We start from the raw sequence: 22,775 nt of genomic DNA on the forward strand, positions 1-22,775 counted from the left end.
AAACCTCTTCCATGTTGAGTAATAATTTATTCTGGAAAAGACACCATTAAATTCACTGTCAGGAACAGTGGTAGATGCTGACCTTTAAATTTCTTGAGTCCAAGATAGATTATTTAGTTGTATTTATATCAGCAGGGCATGAAAAGAGTCTTTTTCTGCAAATACCTACTAGCTACTTTTCACCCTAAAAAGCAATCATGGAAACACTGTCCAGATTTAATTCAAAGAACATTTCTAAATTCTATCAATCCATACTCCTGTGACTTTTTAAATCCCAACATAATGCATGACAGGGAGAATATCCATGCATCCAGACACTATGAATTGAGCCATTATCAAATTAAGAATACAAAACCAATTAGCTCAACTTATGCCCTCTTTGGTGTTTCTTTTTAAGTTTCAAGTTCAGAAAGATAGGACAACTTCAGCTTTTTTTTTTTTTTTAATATTTTTTCAACTGTCCTGAAAGCATATAGGAAAGAAACAGTCTTATTAGTTACCATTGTGCCAACTGCCTCCTAGGGATTTTGTAGCACTACCTGCAAAAGTGCTCCAAAGATCACAGGGCAGACATTAATAGCTTATCAAATGTAACTTTTGTCCAGAAATTTTACAGAACTGTAATTAATTATTCATGTGCTATAATAAAAAGAATTGCTAGTTTATACATGGCTGTATTTGAAAACAAGTATTGTAAAAGTCTATTAGAGCATTCTGTAAAGCTGGTGGTCTGTACAAGTATTATTAAAGGAAAATGAAAAATATCCCCAAACACTTCCCAAATCAGCGTTATTACGGTTGTAGCTCAGTCTCAAGCAACCATAGGAGTCAAGGCATCCAACTGCTAATGATGTGTATGCTACAGAAACAAATATTCCACATATCCTTTGAAAACAATAGGTTGAATGAAAGTATCTTGCAAGCCAACTCTGCCATATGTGTTTGTATTTGATGTTCAGCTTCCTTGCAGTTATGGCTAAATGTTACTTCCTTTGCAGATTAATCTGTGATGAGATCAGACATCTTTTAACCATATTATTCTTGTTCACTTTCTCCTACCACTTAAAAGATTTATTCTATGGCTGGTGATCGAGCATAACTGCACAGCACTCTTGTAAGATCAGGTGCATCAGAAAGAAGCCATTATTCCATAGAGATATGCAACATTATACAGTTGCTGCTGCCCTAGCAGACATGGTATGTAGTGCTGTCACCCAAACTTGATTCAGCTGAGTATTTCTGCTACATTTTTGGTTTACCTATTATTGGTGGTTCATGTATCTCTAGTGATTTGGGACTACATTCCTATTTTTCATTAAAATTCCTCACTCCCTTTGGTTTTTTGGTTCTAGCTGATACTGTCAGATTTCCAGGGTGCTGTGTATCCTTGTACATGTGTTTTCTAACAACAGGTGCATTGGACAGAAGGCCACAGTTTCACAGCTCACAGGCATGTCCAAAATAATAGCGAAGATTGTGAACTGTGAAGAGACATATAGTGGTGGCAGCATATGGTCATGATTCAGTCATCTGAGGATTCTCTCAGTAGTCTCCTTTAATGAACCAATTTTTGTTTTGTATTCCTTGCACTTGGATTGTTCTGTTGCAGAATTCCTGCTTTCTCTTCTCTTGCACATGTACTTGGGTTGGTGCACAGCACCACAATGACCATGCCAGCCATAGTGTGTGGATGGGTTTTCTCAAAACTGAGAGCTGGCCATGCCAGATGATGAAATTGGGTACTTTCTTAGTGCAGGCGTATCTCTTGACATAGGTACTGTTAGGATATCAGTTTTGTAATGGATATTTGTTTCATTAATGAAATAATTATTTGAACAGAGAAATGATGTGTATTTGATTAGAGACAGCCTATTTTCTCAGCCCAAATAATAGAAATTGCTATTTCTACTATAGTAGCACAATAGTAGAAATGGAAAGAAAGCATGTGGTAGTTGAGGCACTGATTTGGCACAGAAGAACATGGCAAAGCAGTGTTTCCAATCTTAGTCTCACAGCCTTGGTGATCCCTCGAACAAATAAGCTATCTGCTCATCTGAGGTAGAAATCTGCCTTTTGTCAGAAAAGCAAGGCCTTCTTCTGGTTGAGTTCAGAACTAGAAAATACTGCAGAACCATATACATTCTTAGTAAGTTTAACATTATTCTGTCAGGTTAGTATTATTCCTAGCTGCAATCTTTAGTGGAGAGTAGTGGAATTGAGCTGCTTTCAGTTTGCTTTACTCCTCTTACAGCAGAGCATTTGCATAGACAATTTGTCTGAGAGTTTCTGTCAACTTGTTTTCAAGAAGTCACATCCCTAGATAAACAATGAACATGTATTTTTGGATTGTGCAGTATCCTCTGTCTATTAAAAGATGTACCTGCATTGTATCTGGATTATCTTCCAGGACATTTGAAAAAAATTAGGATATCCTTTCTATGATTTTCTTGTCAGAGCTGTGATATAGAGCAGAGTAGCAGATCACTCAGAAAATACAGTTCAGAATTTTGTTCTCCTGATCCCTTCTGATCAAGAGATACCCTCTCAAATTTTATTATGGTGCCTAGAGTTATCCATGGAAAGGAGCTGGGGGAAGGATTTACTTCATTAAAATGCAGTGCAATGCAGTTACTCTCGAGGCTGATGATTACAGTTGTAAATAGAGTTTTATTTTGAAGGATGCTGGTTCATTTTTGTTCCATTCAGATGGGAATTTTTGTTCTTGGCAGCGGAAGGAGGAGAAGGAGGCAAATATGTATTGAACACGAAAATGGAAGAGAGTCAAAGACTGAAATGGAGAGGTGAGGATGCACATAACAGTTTTTGACTAAGGCAGATAAGCTGTGTTACAACTTAGCCATATTGTTAAGAAATCATGGTTTCCTCATCACTTTCTTCCTGAAAGATTGTCATCTGATGTTATATAAATGCTTTGTCACTACACTTTGAGTAAAAGCCAGGGCAAGACGTTACCTTGTCTTTGTATGTGGCAAATGTGGGTTGTTTTGAGCACATGAAGCCGAAAAGATCTCTGGCCTTTAAAGGACTCCTGTCTTACTTTCATTGATCTATCCTTCAAATCTCATCTCCTGTGCCTGATGCCCTGGTGTTTGACAAGGCTGATTTTCTGATGATACATTCGGCTCCCATTTTAAAATTTATTCTTTAGCTCCACCTCCTGGCTCTTGGTCTGTGAAAAGGAGGATCCTTGGGAATCACAGAGCCTCAAGAAGGGATCATCCTAGTTTACAAATATTAATGTAGAGGTATATATGGGGACATTTTAGCTGAGGCAAAATAGTCTTTGCTGTGCCCAGTCATACTGGCTTTCAACAGAGGCAAATTTTGGTGGAGGGTGGACAATGGAATATGTGGCTCATAGTTTCTGCTTTTTCATGGGCTTTCAGTTTCTCAATTGTGGCAGTTTTGAGACATGACAGACATCACAGAGCAGTCTCTCTTTATTACTGTTTCCCCCCTGGTACTTCCTCAAATTCATGGGGGTGGGGAGGTACAGCAGAAACCGTCTGACACTGAAACATTAAAAAAAGATCTCTGAGGCCTTGCAAAGGAGTCTTGTTTCATGCAGGGAGAATTACTTTGACTTCGTGTTCATCCTATTAAACCAGGAAGTGCCCAAGAAGTAGAGGAATAGATTTTAGTCATCTGGATTTAAGAAGAACAATGTCTCTTCCCCGACAGCTGCGAGAAAAGAGGTAATGCGTTATATAGCCTGCTCCTGCCTTCCCACAGGCCTCATGTAACTCCTGATCTGTTTGGTTAATTTGGATGCCAGCATCTGTGGTGATTTTAAAAGGCTTCTTGTTATCAGAACAGTGTGTAACTTCCACACTATTAGGCTGCTTAGGGTCAAGCAGACCATTTCTTTTGCTGGAGTGGACTTTCTTCTTTTTCTGGGGAATATTCACAACCTAGGACATAGTGGGTCATTGTCCTCATTATAGCTGCAAAACAAGTTTCCCTTTTACTGGAGTTTATGATGTTTGTGATATGACTAATTATATCTCTTGCTCTCCATAACCACATCCTTCTTCACGGTAAGGGGTAGTATTTACAGTATTGTGGGTGGTGCTGATTCATGGCATTTTCCTTGTACAGCAAACTATTGCAAGATGTTGCATCATTGCTTCAGCATTTCAAATGGGCTATGCCTTGTGGGAGCCCCTGGTTGGGATATTCTCCTAGCAGAATAAACTGAGACAGCTACCACTTTTTTTTTTTTGTACTATCAGAATATTTAACATTTCGTCAGCTTGGGATTTCTTAGATGATCCTGTTAGAAGTCTCTCTTTATCTCATTTGTTATTCTATTTTCCTCGTTCTAGATGCTTTTTACTCGGGTGTTAATATAAATACTCCTCTGACAACACTGAGTTATAAGACTGAAGCAAAGGTGAATTTGTCTGCTGCTTGTCAAAGCTGTTGCACCAAGGAGAAGGTCATAGAGGAAAAAGCACCTGCCAATCCATGCTTTTTTTGTAGTGTGGGCAGTATAGACCAGTAACATGACTGTGTGGTCATATGGCTGCTCGTTAGTAATCCCTGTTCCTGCAGAGATTCTTCCTTCTCACTTCAAATCCAATTCTTTCTAGGATCTGCAAAGCTTATTCTAACCTTGCCTACTAACATGAGTTCCTTCACACACTTTTGACATTTTCAAACAAGTATCTTTGTGTTTGCTTCAGGTGATCTGCTGAGACAGGGGGAAAAATGCCAAGTTTGTATTTCTATCCCTGTGCAGGCCATTCATTAAGAATTGTACTTCATGATCTTTGAAAGTTGGTCCCTTAAAACTCCAAATATTCTGTAATGAATCTTACCTGCTGTGACTAGGAGGTCTCTCTACAAATATTTGATAGCCAGCCTTATTTTTCCAAGCGTCTTTAAGAGTTTGTTGTATTGTGATGTCGTCAAGAAAACTCGACAACATTTTGACAGCTAGTGTAGGCACCAATAGTTTTGACCTCGAACAATACTAACTTTTGTTTCTTTGTTCTTTTTCTGTTTGTGCTTATCCTGTTGTTTCTTTTCTTATATGTATGTGGTATATTTTATGCATTTTGCACAGAGTATAAAGTTTTTAGGATTTAGCTTTGTGCTGTCAGTTTCTACAGCACCTTGCATAACAAGCTCTTTTCTCAGAACTGTTTCCTATATTCTACAGTAATGCAGTAATAATAGCAGCTTAAATCATGATGTATAATGATCTCCTTAGAATAGGATCCACTGATGCAGAGTTCTTTCTGTAAATCTCCTAGATTAAGGAAGGATTAAGAATGCATCCACAGCTGATCATATTTCTCAGGAAAAGCTTAGCAGTTCAAGTGTTTGTTTTGTAGTCCTGTTCGTTGAGCAAGCCTAGGAATGAGAGGGGTATTTTTCAGGCATAATGAGTCTTCTCAATGGTCGCTGATTTATGCTGAACTTATTGAAATTTGACATCTCAAGATCAGACCTCCAGAGGAAGAGAATGACACCATGAGTTTCTAACATCTTGGTTTTGATATTAGAAAATGTGATATTGCCTATCTTTGCTCTGTATGACACAGGACATCTCAAAGGCTGTTACCAATATGAGTAACCTAAATCTTCTGTTCTTGTTTCACAGTGATTTTGATCAGCTTCCAGATGATGTACCTGTTTCAGCTAATATTGCAGATATTGAAGAGAAGAAAGGCTTTACTAACTACTATGTAAGAAGGGAGATTTATCCTGCCTCTACATGCCTTCACCAGTGACTGGTTTGGTTGTGGGAAGCAAAATGCAGTTAATCTGGTGTAATTGCTTTTTGGTGTGAGTAGTTCCATGTGGAAGACTTCTCAGTGCTTTATTTTTCAGGAATGGAGTATAGTTATCCCAGATTCAGCCTAAAAATTAATTTTCTGAATGAAGTGTAGGAGATATCATCTAAAATCATAATTTTTCCTAATATCTGATTTGTTTCCTGTTAGAGTGCTGTATCATTGGTGAAGATAGTGGGAAAGTAACTCAGAGGGTAGAAAGGGAGAGTCTTGCTTCATTATTCCATGGTACTGGCAAGTTAGGACGTTCCCATCTTCACAGGAGGTAGCAGATAAAGACATGAAAGAGCACACAGGAAGAGAATAGTAGGGAAAGGCACTAAGATTTTCTGAAGGTTTGAATATGCCCATCTCAGTCTGACTTCTGCTGGAGACATTGCTCTTGAAACCCTTCCCACTGCAGAATTCAGGTTTTTCTCTGGAATAGAGTGATGTTTGGTTGCTCTGTCTTTATGTTTTCTGAAGGATCTGGCTGCAATGTGACTCAGAGGTCAGTGTGTGGAAATGTTGGGTTCCTTTAGAGCAAAGCAATTTTGTCAGAAGAGACATAAAATAGTGGTTGAAGGAGGTCAGACAATAATTTCTGCAACTGTGTACATTAAAGTAAAAAAAGAGGTATGAATGCCTTCAATTCTGAAAATCAATTCATTTAAATGTCAGTCTGTCTTTAGATTTAGATGTCCGAGGAATCTTATTGTAAAATATTGTTCATCCCCATAATGTATTTTGCTTGTCACTGAGGCAAAGTGTGCAAGCATAAAGTTGAATCTAGTAATTTTATGTTTCCTTTTAAGATTATATAATATAAAGCAGCCACAGGGACATGCTTCATATGCAAGCTGGACCCACACAAATACCTTGTTATATCCTAGGTCCTGAATTGGCAGATGCTTAACTGAAGGCTTGCTTTCCTCTCTGCTCCTAAGAGGATATTCCTACTAATGTAGCACAGATCTTACATTCCTATTTTATTCCTCACATTCAGTTGGTGAGTATTTATAAGTATGAACATCAGCCTGAATCCCTCTTCTCTGTTTCAGATGTTTGTCATTGAAGTAAAGCTTAAAGGTGGTGGCAGATACCTGATTTTCCGGCGCTATCGTGAGTTCTATGCCCTGCACACCAAACTAGAGGAGCGATATGGGCCAGAGAGCAATAACAGCCCATTTACCTGCACACTCCCTGTACTGCCAGGTAAGCTGTCAGTACCAAACCTTTGCACAATTAGCATCTTTCTCAGCTCCAGGCTGCCCAAAGGAGGAATGCAATGAGAGAAGTAGTTGTGACAAGGAACTAATTCCTGGCTGTGGATGCCAGAGAAGTCCTGTTCCATTGACAGCCCCTTCACTTGTAGTAAAGTTCATTTAGAAATCTAAAATCCTTTAGAAAATATGTAAATTTTTTTTCAGCTTCTACTTCCTCCTGATTGCTTCATTTCTCTGACAGCCTCTTTTTTGCTTTTTTTTCTTCAATAACTGTTACAGGTTTTATATTTTCCAGGAAAAGTTTTTGTTGGTGCTAAAAAGGAAATTGCTGAGAACAGGATTCCTATCCTAAATGTCTACATGAAGGTAAAACTTAAAGAATGCAGTGATCACTGCAGATGCTTAGCCATTGAAATCAGTTAAGGCAGACAGTACTGTTTGGGTTCTAAGTATCTGCTTCTCTCTGTTCTGCTTTTCTGAAGACATAGTGCCCACACGCTGGTACAACCTGAAGTCCTCTTCCCCAGATTGTTCAGACAGTAGGCTCTGCTGGAGTATGCAGTTCACAAAGGGTCACTCTCTGTCTTCATATGCAGATAGATATCCTTACCAAAACCCCCCCCAAATGTGTGAGGAAATGGTGAATCTCCAGGTGCTGCATGAATACAGAGTTGGTGTGTGCATCCAAGGGATTAGGAGAATGGTGGGTGGGTTGTGCTTTACCCCACCCACCATCAAGTGCCACGCAGCCTCTTGCTCACTCCCTCCTTCCCTTATGGAATGGGAAGGACAACTGGGAAATGGTAAAACCCATGGGTTGAGATAAGAACAGTTTAATAATTGAAATAAAGTAAAATATAAGACTAATAAATAATTGTAATTAGAAGGAAGGTAACCAGAATACAGAGAAATAAAACCAAAGAAGAAAACAAACAAATGATGCACAATACAATTGCTCGCCACCTGCTGACCAATGCCCAGCCAGTCCACTGAGCAATGATCTGTGGCTCCTGGGCAGCTCCCTCCAGTTACATACTGGGCATGATGTTCTGTGGCATGGAATATTGCTTTGGCTAGTTTGGACCAGCTCTTCCGGCCATGCTCCCTCCTGGATTCCTGTGCAGCTCTTCACTGGCAGGACTCGGGAAACAGAAAAGCCCTTGGCTTAGACTAAGTAAGCCAGTAGTTAGAAACAACTAAAACATCTGTGTGTTATCCACGTTATTCTCATGCTAAATCCAACACACAGCACTGTACCAGCTACTAAGAAGAAAACTGACTCTCTCACACCCAGAATCAGGACAGGTGGGCTTCTGAGAGTACCTGAATTACAGAGAAGATGCAGCATACATCAAGGAGAGATATTCTTTGTGTGCAGGTTAACTGAAGACCTGAACTTCAAATCAGTAAAAGTCTGAAGCGCTGGCCAAGGCTGCCTCCTTTCCACAGTCATTCTTGTTCTGAAAAGAAAAACAAAAAGCAATTTACTCCTGCAGTAAATCAGGTACAAAAAGAGTGAAGCGATACATTGGCCAACTCCAGGAGTAAAGAGGAAAGACTGTCAGCTGTTCAGCTGTGTCCTACTGAGTGAGAAAGGAGAGGAGGGAGATTTCTGGCAGTAATGAATATCCTTCATGATCCTGTAGGGCAGAGAGGCATATTTGTTACATGTAAATAAATAGAGAATTGGTCTCTCCCACTGTTACACTCTGCTTCCTGCTTGCTCTTGGCACAGAACCTGCTCTGCCTCCCTGCTTGGGTGTTGATGGATGAGGATGTTCGGCTTTTCTTCTACCACTCAACCTTTGATGGCGAGCAGGTGCCTCACAGACTGAGGCGGCTTCGCCCACGGACACGCCGAGTGTAAGTGATTGACATGTTTTTTTCAGCATTGCTTGATGGAAGAGATGCTGTCCAGTTTTGGGGGGGGAGAGAGATGAGGATCACCACTGTGTTTTCCAAGTGAATCCATGAATCCTTAATATGAGGATCTTTGTGGTGGAGTGAACACAGAGTATTTCTTGTTTTCAGTAATCGCAGATTTTAAAAGTGGATGTGGTACTTGCATTAAAGGAAAATTCCAAAATGAGAGTACACCTTTCCTTTTTAAAAATACTGTCCAGCTCTATCTGCCCATATTTCTTTAATGATAATCTCTATTATAATGTGCAGCATATACAGACCAAGCTTAAGGACATAGGCTTGCACCACTGAAGTCAGTGTGTTTTGGCACTGAATTCAGTGAGATCTGGTTCAGACACTAAATGAAACTGAATATTTAATTTGTTCCCATCCTTTGTCTAAACAGGGGCCTGTCCTACATAGCAGCATTGACACCCCTTTGGAGACCTGCTAAGTAGATGTCATACTTCCTTACCCTTCAGATAAATTAATTCTCCTTTCAGCATTCCAAAGATGGACTTGCTTCCTTTTCATCTAACTCAAACAGTGCAAAAACTGCATGTGTATGATGGCAGAGTTTGAATTAAATACCATAAATGCTAGAAACAATGATGCCCAGAAGGCAGAGTAGGGGGACTGAACAGTGCTGTGGAAGAGAGGTCCAGAATACTGACTGCATTGAAAATTCCATCTGTTCTCAGGAGCAGACACCATCAGATTGCTGCTGCTCTGCACTGAAACTGAGAGAACTAGGGCAGTGTTGTTGCATCCATATTTATTTACTTCAGTGCTGCACACAGATTCTCTTGCAGTTTCTCCGGTGATCTATGGCTTACATGTCCCTTAAATAGTAAAAACACAGACACTACACTACTGATTGTGAAGCATTTTTAATGACTTAGAAGGATGTTTTCCTCCCTGTTGTCTCATTTCTTTGCAGTAAGAGCGTTTCAGATCAAGTGCCTGTTTTTGACCGCACCGCAGCTCCACGGGCTGAGGTGAGTACTCTGCACAACATGTCACAGGACAGGAGATTAAACTCTGCTTTACTGTGGTACCTCATCCATCAGGTTGCCATTTTCAATTAGAGCTTGGGGGAAGAAAGTGAAATCAACAGAGAAAAACAATTGATTTTAACAACAGGAAATGAAACAAAGGATGGAAAGAGGCATCCTGTTCCTCATCTCTTGAGTAATAAGAAGGTCCATGGTGAAATCAGAATGACAGGAGATTCAAAACTGAGACATGTACAGCTTACTGCCAAATGGTCCACATTTGCATAGTGCTACCCATAAGTTAAATCTAAAACAGGCATAAGCTTCAGTTTCAGTGACTTCAGCATATGTTTAAAAGCTTTGCAGGGGAGACATCTTATTTTTGTATTTTTTGTAACATAAATGCCCATACTCTTGTCTTTTGTGGTATATTTTCTCAGTATTAAGCACATGAGACTGCTTTGTAACCAGTATTTGTCTGAGCAGGGTTTTGCTTCCTGAAACATGTGATTTGCCATACAAGATTAAAATCCCCATGCATCTTTGAGTTTTGTTACTTTTGTTCTTTACACAGAGAATGACAGGTCTTGGAACAGTCATATCTCTTGGGTTTTATCTATTAATTTATTAGTATTGAATATACCTACCAGAACTTTTCAATAGGTGAAAAAAGCCTTTTGAAAGGGCTGATAAGTCGACATCTGAACCACTAGCACAACAGTAGCATTGTTTTGTTTGCTTTTTATTAAGAGAACTCTTGGCATTAACAAGACCAAAAGAACAATTGCAACACAGAATAGAGAGCACCTTTTCATTTTTGCTTCTCTGAGACCATTTAAATGGCTACCATGTTCTCTAAGGACAATGGAGGAGATATGTATTTTTGATAACTCAGCCACTTTAAATCTCCAACCTTTTGTTAGGGTGATAAGCATGTATTTGCCTTTTTTTTTTTTTTTTCTTCCCCTGAAGAGGGCATCTAAGTTCCATTTCAACAACACATCACTTTTCTAAGCTTTCCCGCATCTCCCAGTTCAGCATCAAGACCTGAAAGCTAGATGTAAAAGCAACAGTTAGTTACCCTTAAATTAAGTTTCAACATTTCTGCAATTTTTAAAGGCTCTTTGCAATATTTTGCAGCAAATCTAAAAGCTGTAAGGCTGCAATGAGAAATAATATATTTTTTCAGTTCTCAGGATTTCAAGCTGTCAGTTGGCTTCAGTTCTGTTGTCTTACTTGCTCTTAAGTGCTTTCAACTTATGTATATTGATTTCTCTGGTGCTCAGTGTTCTGCCACTTTAAGAATCCTTTAATATAGCTCTCGCAGGGCCATGTTTATCCTAGTGCTTTCACTGCTTCTTCAAAGCAGTTTTGTGTGTGCTGAGTAGGAGAGGAGATTGTGAGAACTGCAGACTACGGTCAAATATATGTGACCTTATCCCAGAAATACATATGTGATGACAAAGTGCGCACTGTCTTGCTGCTTTATGCTTTCTCCTCAAGAGCACAACAGAAATATTTGCTTTCATAATTCTGTGAATTAATAATTTTGATGTTATTACTTTCCACAGGCACTGTTTGATTTTCCTGGAACCAATAAACTGGAACTCAGATTCAAGAAGGGAGATTTGATCTATCTACTCAGCAAAGTAAACAAAGACTGGTTGGAGGTAAGACTGCAACAGCAGTACTGAATTATTAGCATACCTTGAAATATATGAGTAGAAAGGGCTCTCCTGATCCTTGTGACCTGCCTCTTCCTTTCAAGGAGAAACTGTATCATAATCAGGTCTTACTGTCAAAACTAAATCCCTGATTCCAAATTAGTAATTGTTTGGTTCCTTGATGGTTTTTAGCTTACAAATTTTCTGCCCTCCAGACTTCAGTTTTCATTTGCATTTGCTTCTGCTGGAATGTTTTTAAATTCTTTGGAAGTGATTAGAACACAGAAAGGCCACAGAAAGGAGATGGAAACTCCATTTCAGCGATTAATTGGTTTCTGGCCTCAGGGTGAGTTGATGTATGCTTCATGCTTCATACCACAACACACGTCAGCCTGATTAGAGAGAACTTGGGTAATGCAGCAGTGTTCTGAAAAAAGGATGAGGGGAACATACTGTGTGTTTGCTGATATGATATCTCTGCTTGCTCAAACACCACAGCGTTCCTTGCTAACCATCTGACTTGCATTTTTTACACACTGTTTCACTCCCCTGCCTGGTATTTGACTATATAATTGTATAACCTTTTTGTACAGATGCCATCAGGTCACTTCCATAGAATTTCTTTTCTTGATTATAGTGGAAAAATTACTACTGTTGTTTCTATCTAAATTAATTGAATTCCAGAACTTATTGCATGTGGCCAAAATGGCATGGTTTTCTTGATTCTAACATTTCCTATCATTCCAGGGAACTGCTGATGGTGCCACTGGGATTTTCCCATGTGCTTTTGTGAAGATAATAAAAGATTTACCACAGCAGGAAGACACAGTTAATAAAGTTCGCTGTTATTACTATGATGAGACTGTGAGCACCATCAGGTAATAACAAAATAGCCTTCAAGTTTGCTGATGAAGAAACACCAACAATTCTCTTGTCATGATATGTAATGACTATATATGTTCTAAATACAGGGATATATCAGTGGAAGAGGATCTGAGCAGCATTCCATCATTCAAAGATCTAATGGAATTGATGAGGTACAATGCAAGCACTTGGCTGTATATTTGATACTTAAACATTTGTCAAGTTCATTCTGGTTTGAGATTTTCTACATTCTACTTGGTCATCACCATGTTTTGTGTATGAAATACTTTTCAAGTGTCTTGAAGAAGTTACACTTTGACTTGGCCCAGGGCCATCTGTGCAGACACTAGTCCTTCTTGGGGTTTTCAATGAGTAAGGGATGATACACACTTCTGACTCAATTGTGATGGGTAGAAATTTCCATTTCTTGTACTATGATAAGAGCCATATCCCCATAAAAGCATCTTTTGTCTAGTACATTTCTTCAGGATGTAGGGCATGGCCTTCTAAGACTTGTTAAACTAGATTAATCTGGTGTTGAACATCAACAATTTAGAACATTAAATATTAATAAATATTGGTAATAGAACACCTGTTCTAATATTCTTACACTCCTCAGAAAGAGCAAAAATAAGTAGGCAAAAGTGGGTGGTAACCACAGTCAGCTCTTTTGCGTGGTAGTTCTATCAAACACACAGATTAATTGTGCCATTTATGTGGTGTTACTGGAAATGGTTCTTGGTTCTGGTAGATTTCTTAGCTTAAACACAACACAGCATGAATGTGGCTATATGATTTCTAGTACTGCTGTATCAAGAAAGCCATGATACCCAAGGCTTTGTGTGACTTTTATTAAAATTAATTAGATTGTCAGTATATTATTCATCATGGAGCACCTCCCAGGCATTCCTTGATTTCTGGGGATCAATCCATTTCTTTTCTCCCAGGCAGGAGTTTAACCAAGACATTGTTTTGAATTACCGGGACCCTGAAGGTGACCTGATCCGCTTGCTCTCTGACCAGGATGTTGAACTCATGGTGTCTCAGAGCAGAAGAAGTCCCTCTGAGCAGCACTTCTTCCCTTGGAAGTTGCACATCACTCACAAAGATGACTTGGGTGTCTACAACACTAGTCCAGGAACAGGTGCTACTCAAACAGTAGGAGCAATGTAAATGCTATACAGATATCCCTCTCTGCAGGTGGTTTCCTTCAAAATGTCTTTGAAGTGTCCTTGAAATGAGAAATTCTTAGTGATATATTACCTTTCAGTGTAAAATCTGTACTTAGTTAACTTCTTCAGCTTTGTAACACACATCAGCAATACCGACATCTACATAGTGACCAGAGAAAGTGAGGAATAGAGAAATAAAATCATGGACCATGTTTACAAAGCAAGTCAGTGTCAGCCTGCAATAGAGGTCTCCTGAGCCCTTAGACCTGCTCTGGTTTCTGTTCTCACTCCCAAGACTAGTTATTTGTCCAGAATGTCTTCATAAGCTTTTGTTTTTTCTCTAGACTCCCATAAATTTCTCTTCATTTGCTGATCTGAAGGTTTGTGGGCCATTGTGTAATTATATCTCTCATGTTGGAGTCTGACTGGGTGTTCAGAGTTTGTCCTAGGAGGATCAATAAAACTTTTTTGGATTTCAGTGAAGAAATTGCAGCCCATCTTAGCTTTCTTCTTTTCCACTGACCAGTATATTGAATTCCGTGAATCAAACCTAGTACACCTGTGGTGTTCCTTTTAGACCTTTATATAACTGTACAATCTACTTATTTTCATGTTCTAGGAAAATGTGTGGTATATCCTACTCAAACAGCAGTTTCTTCTCTATCTTCTGCTTTCTGATGCTGCATTCAAAGTAGAACTAACAAGAAATTACTGTATCAGATTCTTCAACAAATAAAGTTAAATATTAGTTTGTCAATTTTTATTTAAAAGTGTTTTTTTTGGGGGGGTGGGTTTCTTGACATTATTTTATTAAAATATTACAAAATGTAACTTCCTGCTTCAGAGGCATTGTAGCAATGCACTTTAGAAAGGAGATGAAGTAACAGCAATGACTGTGTCAGTGATATTACATGTTGTGATACATAAGAAAATGCATTGTAAGTTTGAAACCTAATGGCAGGTATGGACTGCAAAGTTTCTGGTGTGCAGGATTCTTTGTTACTTGTTCCTGGAGTTCAACAGAGCAAGTGGCACTCAGAGATTTTGAGTGACAGCTGGATCCTGCTATGCAACCAGCAACTCAGCATGTCTCTCTTAAAATGCAGGAACATTTTCAATGAGAAGGGAAAGGGAGGAAAAATGTCTGCTAGGAAACAACTGTCCTCTTTTGTAAGGGTGCTGGAAGAACATAAACACACTGGCCTTTGAAAATCAGGGCAGGATGATCCCCCTCTGCCTTTAAACTGCAATGCAAAATAAATTCTTCCCATCCAGCCAAGTTACATATTCCTCTAACTGTCTGAAGGTTTTATATGGACACCTTCTCACACACAGTTACCCCAGATATTCTCCATTTTCTTTGTCTTGCTTTGCATGTTTCCCTTATTCACATGAGAGGGTTTTTTGGGTTTTTTTTTTGGCTTGTTTATTGATGCAGTTCTGATGAGAGAATAACTGTGCTGCCTGTGGTTTTGGTCAGTACCATGGGGATTGAGAGGAGGAGTAGCTGTGCAGGATAGACAGACTCTGCCAGTTATATTCTGTATCTGGGAACTCATATAAGCCCCCATAGTTTATCCCTGAGAACACAAACTTGAGCATGTCTCTCCCTTATGGCTGCCTAACTTTCCTAAGGTTTATTTCTGAAGGCTACTGGGCTGTTTTATGGTTGGAATAAAAGATCAGGCTGCCTTGGATGTAGGATAACTTCAGATCAACTACTCTCACCAGTTTTCTTTTGTTTTCTTTATGTACTACAGTACTTAAAATTTATTATTAATTGTTGTTGAAATGGGTAAAACTTAGAAATATTCCTAAAGAGTTACAGAGATAAAGGTAGTTCACTCTCCCCCAATAGAGATGTACAAACAAAAGTCCAGAGAGATCTCTGGCATGAAGATTGTCTAGTCTAGAGCGAAGCAAGAAACAGCACTGGAGTGAAAACCAGAAAATTCTTTCTTCATCTCTCTTACATCTGCTGCAGTCAGTCCTGTATCTTTCTTAAAATACATAAGTATCATGATCTGGTAATTGCTAAGACATAGATTGGCAATGACAAACTTCCTTTCCCTCCCTTCCCAGTTAACCCAACAGTCCATCTAAGTGCGTGCTTTGGGGGCTAAAATAGGAAGTACAGACTTCCTATTTTGTGCAATTGCACAGACTTTCCTTGAAAGGGGGGGTGTCAGCTTCTCTGAAAGTGGCATTTGAGGTTCACAAAAGATGTAGTAGTTATTTTGAAGACTTACTTGCCAAGAAAATCCTGTGGTTGGTTTATACTTCTGTCTCCAGTTCTAGGCAAGTGTGGGTTTGCTGATATCTGCATCAGAGGATTCTGGTGCTGGGAGGTGGTGCTGGACAGGGAGAGTTCCCCATCAGGTTGAATCATCTGCCTCATAGACACCCCTGGATTCAGGTAAGGGATTGGCTTCCTTTCTGGGGGAAGCATAATGGCAGAGGCTGCTCTCATACAAGGACTTGTGAGTTACTGAGGGATTTCTTAGCTGCAATGATTATTCAAGGGCTCAGCCAGCTGTTTCCAGTCCAGGGAAGAGGCTTTTGGGAATCTGAAAGTCAACAGGAATTGAAAAGTGGTTTTTCCATGCTCCCTTAAAGTAGAAAAAGTCTCAGATCTGTAACGTACTTAAGTAGGTGTGTGTATTATGATTTTGAGAGAGCGATGAGAGATGGCCAAAATTACTTAAAGTCCAGTATTGAACAGTGTGGTCCATGGTCCTGGAACTGCTCAATCTACTTTCAGTCTCTACAATCACCAGGAAAAAAATTAAATTAATTTATTTGGTAGTTTGTCTACAATTTGCAACTTGTTTGGGGGGCACTGAGAAAAGTTCAAGGAAATTCTCAAAGTGAATGAATATGGAAATCCATCCACTATAGCTCCTAGGAACAGTGTCATTGAGATAATATTTATAAGGAAATTAACCACTGTTGTGGTTCATTAGGAAGGCTTTAAGCATAAAGAGCAGAAGAATGAAATTAATTTTAAGGATGAGTTCTCATCACAAATCAGGATTTTTGTCTTGTTGCTGCTCAGCTGACCAAATCCCTGCAGTTCCTTGGAAATGTACATTTACTTAATTCTTTGCTTGTATTGCAACAACACACAGTGAGAAGAGGTGAATTTTGTCCTACAAGAAATGCCTGGTAGAAGTTCTTCCTGAATGTCACTTCAACGTGATCTTAAAGAAGTTCCCTTATTCAGTTTTACTTCTCTTTATGTGGAACAGAAACAAACAGCTCCACAGTAAGCAGGGCAAGAGAGTGGCCAGTGGGCAATGAAAACTCTGAAATTCTGAGTTAGGATCAAGCCTGTGTGCCAAGGACAATATAGACATGAAAGAGATTTTCATCCTGCTGCTGTATCTGTATTTGCTCTTCCACGTTCAAGCCACTCAAGGTGAGATTCAAATTTATATTCTCTTTCATCCTTCCATTATTGCCTTTCTTTTTAAATGTCTCCTTCTTTCAGCTAATGCTCTTCCTCCTTTTCTGCTTGCTTTTCTGCTTTCTTCTCCTGTTTTCTAAGCGGTAAGAGAGCAGACATCCTGATCAAAACCAGCCTGTAGCAGGTGCATGTGCAGCCAAATCAGTTGTATGTTGGTGCTATGGACAGTTGAAATACTATATAAATGGATGAGATGAACAAGCTGATTGGATAATGAGTGAATGGAAGGAGGGATAGACCTTGATAATTAGTGAAAAACATAGGAAAATGAAGGACTGCAAATGAATGCATAATTCAAATGGTGCACAGGAGTAGAGACATGTGGCCAGACACAAGACAGTGTGGTGGGGGCTACCAAGAGCAAAATCCAGATGACCTGATTTTCTTCTTCTAGAATAGCTGACAGATAAAGAGACCATCTGCCATATCCATTGCTTGTGTTTCCTTTCTTACACAATGAGAACCTATTTCTCCTTTCCTTTCCTTTCCTTTCCTTTCCTTTCCTTTCCTTTCCTTTCCTTTCCTTTCCTTTCCTTTCCTTTCCTTTCCTTTCCTTTCCTTTCCTTTCCTTTCCTTTCCTTTCCTTTCCTTTCTTTCCCTTTCCCTTTCCCTTTCCCTTTCCCTTTCCCTTTCCCTTTCCCTTTCCCTTTCCCTTTCCCTTTCCCTTTCCCTTTTTCCTTTCCTTTTTCCTTTCCTTTTTCCTTTCCTTTCCTTTTTCTTCTTTCTTTTTTCTTTTTTCCTTTTTCCTTCCCTCTCCTCTCCTCTCCTCCCTTCTTCCTTCTTCCTCCCACACACTGTCCTCCCCTGCCCACAAATTTGATTTCACAGAGCTGGGAATAGGAAGTACACCCTACCTGCCACAAGACTAGGCCTATAGCCATCCTAGAGGCAGAAGAAAAAGAGTGTTATCAGGAGTTGTGCTCCATGGACATCTACCTTTTCTAATGCAGATGCCTCATGTCTGCAGTAGCTGGAGGAGTTGTGCTGCCTGGCCCAGCATCAATTACAGGACATCTTCCTTTGAGGTCTCTGAGGGAAAATGTATTACTGTGTAGGTCAGACTGGGCTCTTGGCATTCTGAGCCTTACCCCCACATTGACACTTCCAAATCCTTTTCTATGTGTGATGCTCCATTTTCTGGTTACACAAGGAAACAGTAGAACTTTGTACTGGTTTTCAGTAGAAGATCAAAGTAAGGTCCCTCTTATGCTTCCTAAGACAGCAACATTCTGTTCTGATGGGTTTTTGCCTGTAAAAAGCCCCGCAAACAAGCTGATTATAGCTCTCATCAAGAAATATTATTTGAGAGAGCCCACTCATGTATGCACCTTTGTCACCTGAAGGTGCAATATCCCAATAGTGCAGCATGGATATTATCTTCAGGGAAAATAAAGAAGGATAAGAAAGCAGCTTGCTTCATAGTGCATGTGCCAGAGGCAGTCTGTATTTTTAAGCTTCACAGTTGTGAACTTAAAAAAAAATATCCTCAATGAGAGGTCTGGCCATCTCTGGATCATAAATCTAGTTCCAACAAATTAGTTTGGACATTCTTCTGAGTCATAGCAAGGCTATTCCCAGAGCATCTCACTTTTAAATAGACCTTTCTAGCATTACAAACTTTACTGGGAAGTTAGTAGCAAAGAAGTTCACACAGCAACAAGTAGGAAATGATCACCATACGTCTGTTGACCGTGGTATCTACTAATCCTTGGATATACTCAGCTTTTGAAAAGTGATACCTTGGCTAGAACTGTATGCCTTGCAGGCACAAAGATTTCACTAAATTGTTGTTAGCTGTAGCCTGGTTTGGACACTTGTGTGTTGTGGAGATGTGCAGAGTGCTCACAACTCTGCACATACATTCATGGAGTCATGCCCCATCCCTGAGATGTTGTGGGCCAGATTGAATGGGGCTCTGAGCAAAGTGGTGCAGTGGAAGGTGTCCCTGCCCATGGCAGGAGGGTTGGAACTACATGATGTTTAAGGTGCCTTCCAACCCAAACATTTGTAGGAGTCTATGATTTTCTGGTGCCAAGAGGAGACTTTTGTTATCAGAGCCTCACCCATTCTGTATCTCATCTCTCACCATTTATATTTTTAATCACTGCATCTTTTCTTTGCCTGAATTCCTTTCCCAGAGAGTATCCCAATGAAAAGCCTGAAGTGCTACAGTGACTACAACTCACAGGTGACTTGCACGTGGATGGAGCATTCAGAGGCTCATGACCTCGTTGCTATGATTCTTTACCAAAGGGATAATATTGACATGTAAGTACCTGAAATGTGTGGAGCTAGATAAAAGTCCAAAGGGAAATTTGTCATAACTTGGAATCCTGGGGACATGCAGTCAAGTTTTTAGAAAGCACATCCACACTCTTTTTTAATTAAGCAAAAGTTATACCTGCTTCTGAGGCCTCATCTAGGAAGAGAGGAATGAATAAGCTATGCCAGTGGAGATATTCTTATCGCCTTTACAATTACGTTCCATAATTTTGTTGTAGGATCATAGATACGAAATAAGATGGGGCATATAGGCTGCTAATAATCAGCATTACGGGAAAAGGAGGTGTCAGAACAAGTGTGAGTATTGTTTGTAACCCTAAAGGAGGAGATATTCCCCCTGTCCTTTTGCTCATTTAGGAGCATCAAGAATGTGGTTTTGATCGCTTTTGAGAAATATGTGTAGACTGTATATTTATGAGATATAAAGAGCTGGTAAGTTCTCTATCTGTGCCATCAGTTTTTCTTCAAGAGATACTGGGGTGTTTATGACAGTATCTCTCTGTCACATTTGTTTCCTTTTCAAAAGGGAACCAAATCACCAGACTGGATCATTGGTGAGGATAAGAAAGGACAGAAATAGAGGAATAGTTAAGGGAGAGAGGAAGGCAAAGATGGATAGTTGAGAAGAAAATTATTTAGAGTCTGGAGATACAGGAAGAAAAGGAAAAATTAAGAACTCTTGATTTTATTACCAACAAGAGGGAATTTAATAGACCTAAAAGTTGATGAAAACAGTGAAAGAACTTTGGAACAGGACCTTGAAGCTAAACACTTCTGGAAAAAGATGATATAAAGTTCCTTGGACTTTTGGAGGATTCTCTGAAACATTGTTACATGATGAAGTGTGTGGATCATGAAATCTAACTGAGGTGAAGGAATCAGACAAGCAGGTGTTAAACATGGACAGCCACACAGCTGAAATCAAAATGGCCAACAATTAAACAAGATCAGCTCATAGATGAAGAATAGTTGACTAAACCCCAAACTGTAAGGTGATGCTGGTGAGTAGAAATAACTTCAGGGCTTCATACTCTTTGGGCTGACTCTTTTACTTAAGGCTACACACATACTGCAGTGTCCAATCCATACTTCAGCAATGTCCCTGGTTTCCTTGCTACTACCCAACTTATAAAAATAGCAATAGTGCTGAGTAATGCTTGCTGACATATAGTTGGCTAGAAGACTCCATCCTGTCCTGGAAGAGAGTATTTGGCCTTAAATATTCACAACTTAATATTTCTCATCTGAGCTGGAACAAGATAATATACTGGGCATGAAGCCATAAGCACAACAAAATTCCACAGGGTGCATAAAGAAGCAACGCATCTCTCCAGCAGCTAAGACTACTGCAACCACACAAAGATTATCCTCTCATGCCTTGTTCAAAAAAATGTTTCTAATTTTCATGATGCTGCTTGGCCTGGAGAAAGGCCATCTGAAAGGAGGATTAACATTGTGGATGAAATCTTTAATGAATACTTAAGATCCCTTGGCAGAACAGAACTACTAAGGATACAGAAGTACATTTTGGTTGAGAATCTTTTTCTAAGTGTTTTTCTGGTACTGCAAAATGAAAGTCTTAAAGCAGCTTAGGATCATCAGAAATTTTATGGCCTTCAACTCTGAGTAAAAGGTGTATTTACATGACATAAATTTTCATCATACTATTTCTCACCTAAAAATATGAAACTACATAGAGCTAGGCTAAAAAGTAACAAAAATTAACTGGTAATGTAACCTTCTGCCGCACGACTTTGAAATGGGGAGGCAAAATTCTGGTGTAAAAAATGTTTCTCATATTAGCTGATGCAAACCAGGACTAATAGGAACAATGAGAAGAGGATATAAGTGCCTTCGTGAATTATAACAACAGGATGGGATGAAATTGGTTTCAGGTTTTAATTTTGCACTAACTACAGGTTTTTGGATCAGATCTTTATAGGTCACTTTCTCTGTACACAGGGAGAACAAGAACATGTCTTGCGAACGCCAGACAGAAAATGACTTGCATGAAGCTCCAGACGTGTTTGTGCACTGGATCTGCCGCAGGACTACAGACTATTTAGGAATAGGGATAAAGGATACTTATGGCTTCAGGCCTAAAAACGGAACAGATGTTAATCAAACAGAACTGGATGTTGATCTTTTCCAAAATGGTAAGGCTGAAAATACCAAATTCTTGTTTCCCAAAGAATTTTAAGGATTTTTGAGAATGTATTTGCTGTTCATCTGGAATTGTGAAAACTGCCAAAGAACTCCACATTGCAAGGGGGGTTGCGTAGGGAGAGAAGGCAGCAAGTTTCTGAGAGCAGCTGGATGTGGTATCATCTCAGGAGCTAGTAAAGCAGGAGGTACTTGGTCTGTCAGGGATAAGATACTCTGGAAATGGGGAAGCTTACCTAGATGTTTTCTTCCCCTCTTTGTGTCATTTCCTCATTATCTCCTCTTATGCATTGTACCTTCACCTTCCAGTTCGGCCCCTCCCACCTCAAAACCTCTCAGTGAGCCCAATGACATCAGGAGACTTCTTGCTGACCTGGCAAACAGCCAGTGGAAGCCAAGGGCTGGGCAGTGCACTGGACTATGAAGTCACTTACAAGCGGCAGTGGGAGTCCTGGGAGGTAAGAGCAGAGGAGCTGAGCTGTCCTGGTTTGGGCTGCACCAGTTTGGGCAGTTCAAAGTCTGTGGAAAAAGTTGTGCAAATGAATGGTCTTTCCTATCTTCAGTGACTGTGAACAGATACAACAAGTGTTGTTTTGGGTCAGGTGGAAGGGGCTCTCTTTCTATGAGCAAGTGACTTGTCCTGTGAAATGCCATTTTTCCTGAACTGAAGGCAAAGATCTCTTCTCCACTCAAAGAAAGCCCCAACCATTGTACTTGGATTTGAGTTGGATTTGAATCCCTCTTAAACTGAATTAAATCATGTTCAAACAGGAGGCTGTGGGTTCGTATGGGGAAAACAGCAAAATACATTTGAAGTTGCTCCCCCTTTGAGACAGATATCTTTTGGGTTTTTCTTTTCTTTTTTTTTTTTTTTTTTTGTTTAAGTTTTTACGAGTCCATATCCTTTGCCCTATCATTTCCCTAGATCTGCACATGTTTCTGTTCTGTACCTGTCAGACTGATCCTTAGATTTTAAAGGAATTATCTTGGCCAGATTCCTACATAATTCTGCGCTGAGCAGTGCTATGAACACATGTAACTGGAGCTGAAGACAGTCTGGACTTTGCAAGCTGCAGGAGTTGCTACTTGCTGGGGGAGATTGTGCCTGACAGTGGCCAAGCCTCACCTGTCTTGAGCTGTGCTGCAGCACACGCTGGAGCCCTCTTGTGTGGCAGTGAGGAGACACTGCATGGCAGCATGTGCACGGACAATCACACTTGTGGGACGGTTGGAGATGCA

General features: G+C 39.8%; 2 protein-coding genes across 2 annotated transcripts in view; both read left to right on the forward strand.

The window, feature by feature from the left end:
* The first annotated feature begins 1,078 nt into the window (after window positions 1-1,078).
* On the forward strand, window positions 1,079-14,367 carry NCF4 (neutrophil cytosolic factor 4). The gene is made up of 12 exons (XM_005421818.2): window positions 1,079-1,197; window positions 2,730-2,801; window positions 3,630-3,716; window positions 5,630-5,714; window positions 6,863-7,016; window positions 7,323-7,393; window positions 8,763-8,890; window positions 9,870-9,927; window positions 11,496-11,594; window positions 12,336-12,466; window positions 12,560-12,625; window positions 13,400-14,367. Exons 2-12 carry the CDS (start codon window positions 2,794-2,796, stop codon window positions 13,623-13,625), a joined length of 1,113 nt encoding a protein of 370 aa, XP_005421875.2. The 5' UTR covers window positions 1,079-1,197; window positions 2,730-2,793; the 3' UTR covers window positions 13,626-14,367.
* A 1,937-nt stretch (window positions 14,368-16,304) lies between these two features.
* CSF2RB (colony stimulating factor 2 receptor beta common subunit) overlaps window positions 16,305-22,775 on the forward strand; it is a 13,275-nt gene continuing 6,804 nt past the window's right edge. Inside the window, exons 1-6 of the mRNA XM_014307396.2 lie at window positions 16,305-16,345; window positions 16,832-16,906; window positions 16,954-17,042; window positions 19,229-19,358; window positions 21,336-21,529; window positions 21,846-21,994. Coding sequence (XP_014162871.2) covers window positions 16,305-16,345; window positions 16,832-16,906; window positions 16,954-17,042; window positions 19,229-19,358; window positions 21,336-21,529; window positions 21,846-21,994 — 678 coding nt within the window. The remainder of the gene's footprint in view (window positions 16,346-16,831; window positions 16,907-16,953; window positions 17,043-19,228; window positions 19,359-21,335; window positions 21,530-21,845; window positions 21,995-22,775) is intronic.

The sequence above is a fragment of the Geospiza fortis genome, unplaced genomic scaffold (assembly GCF_000277835.1).
Source record: "Geospiza fortis unplaced genomic scaffold, GeoFor_1.0 scaffold173, whole genome shotgun sequence".
Classification (NCBI taxonomy): domain Eukaryota; kingdom Metazoa; phylum Chordata; class Aves; order Passeriformes; family Thraupidae; genus Geospiza; species Geospiza fortis.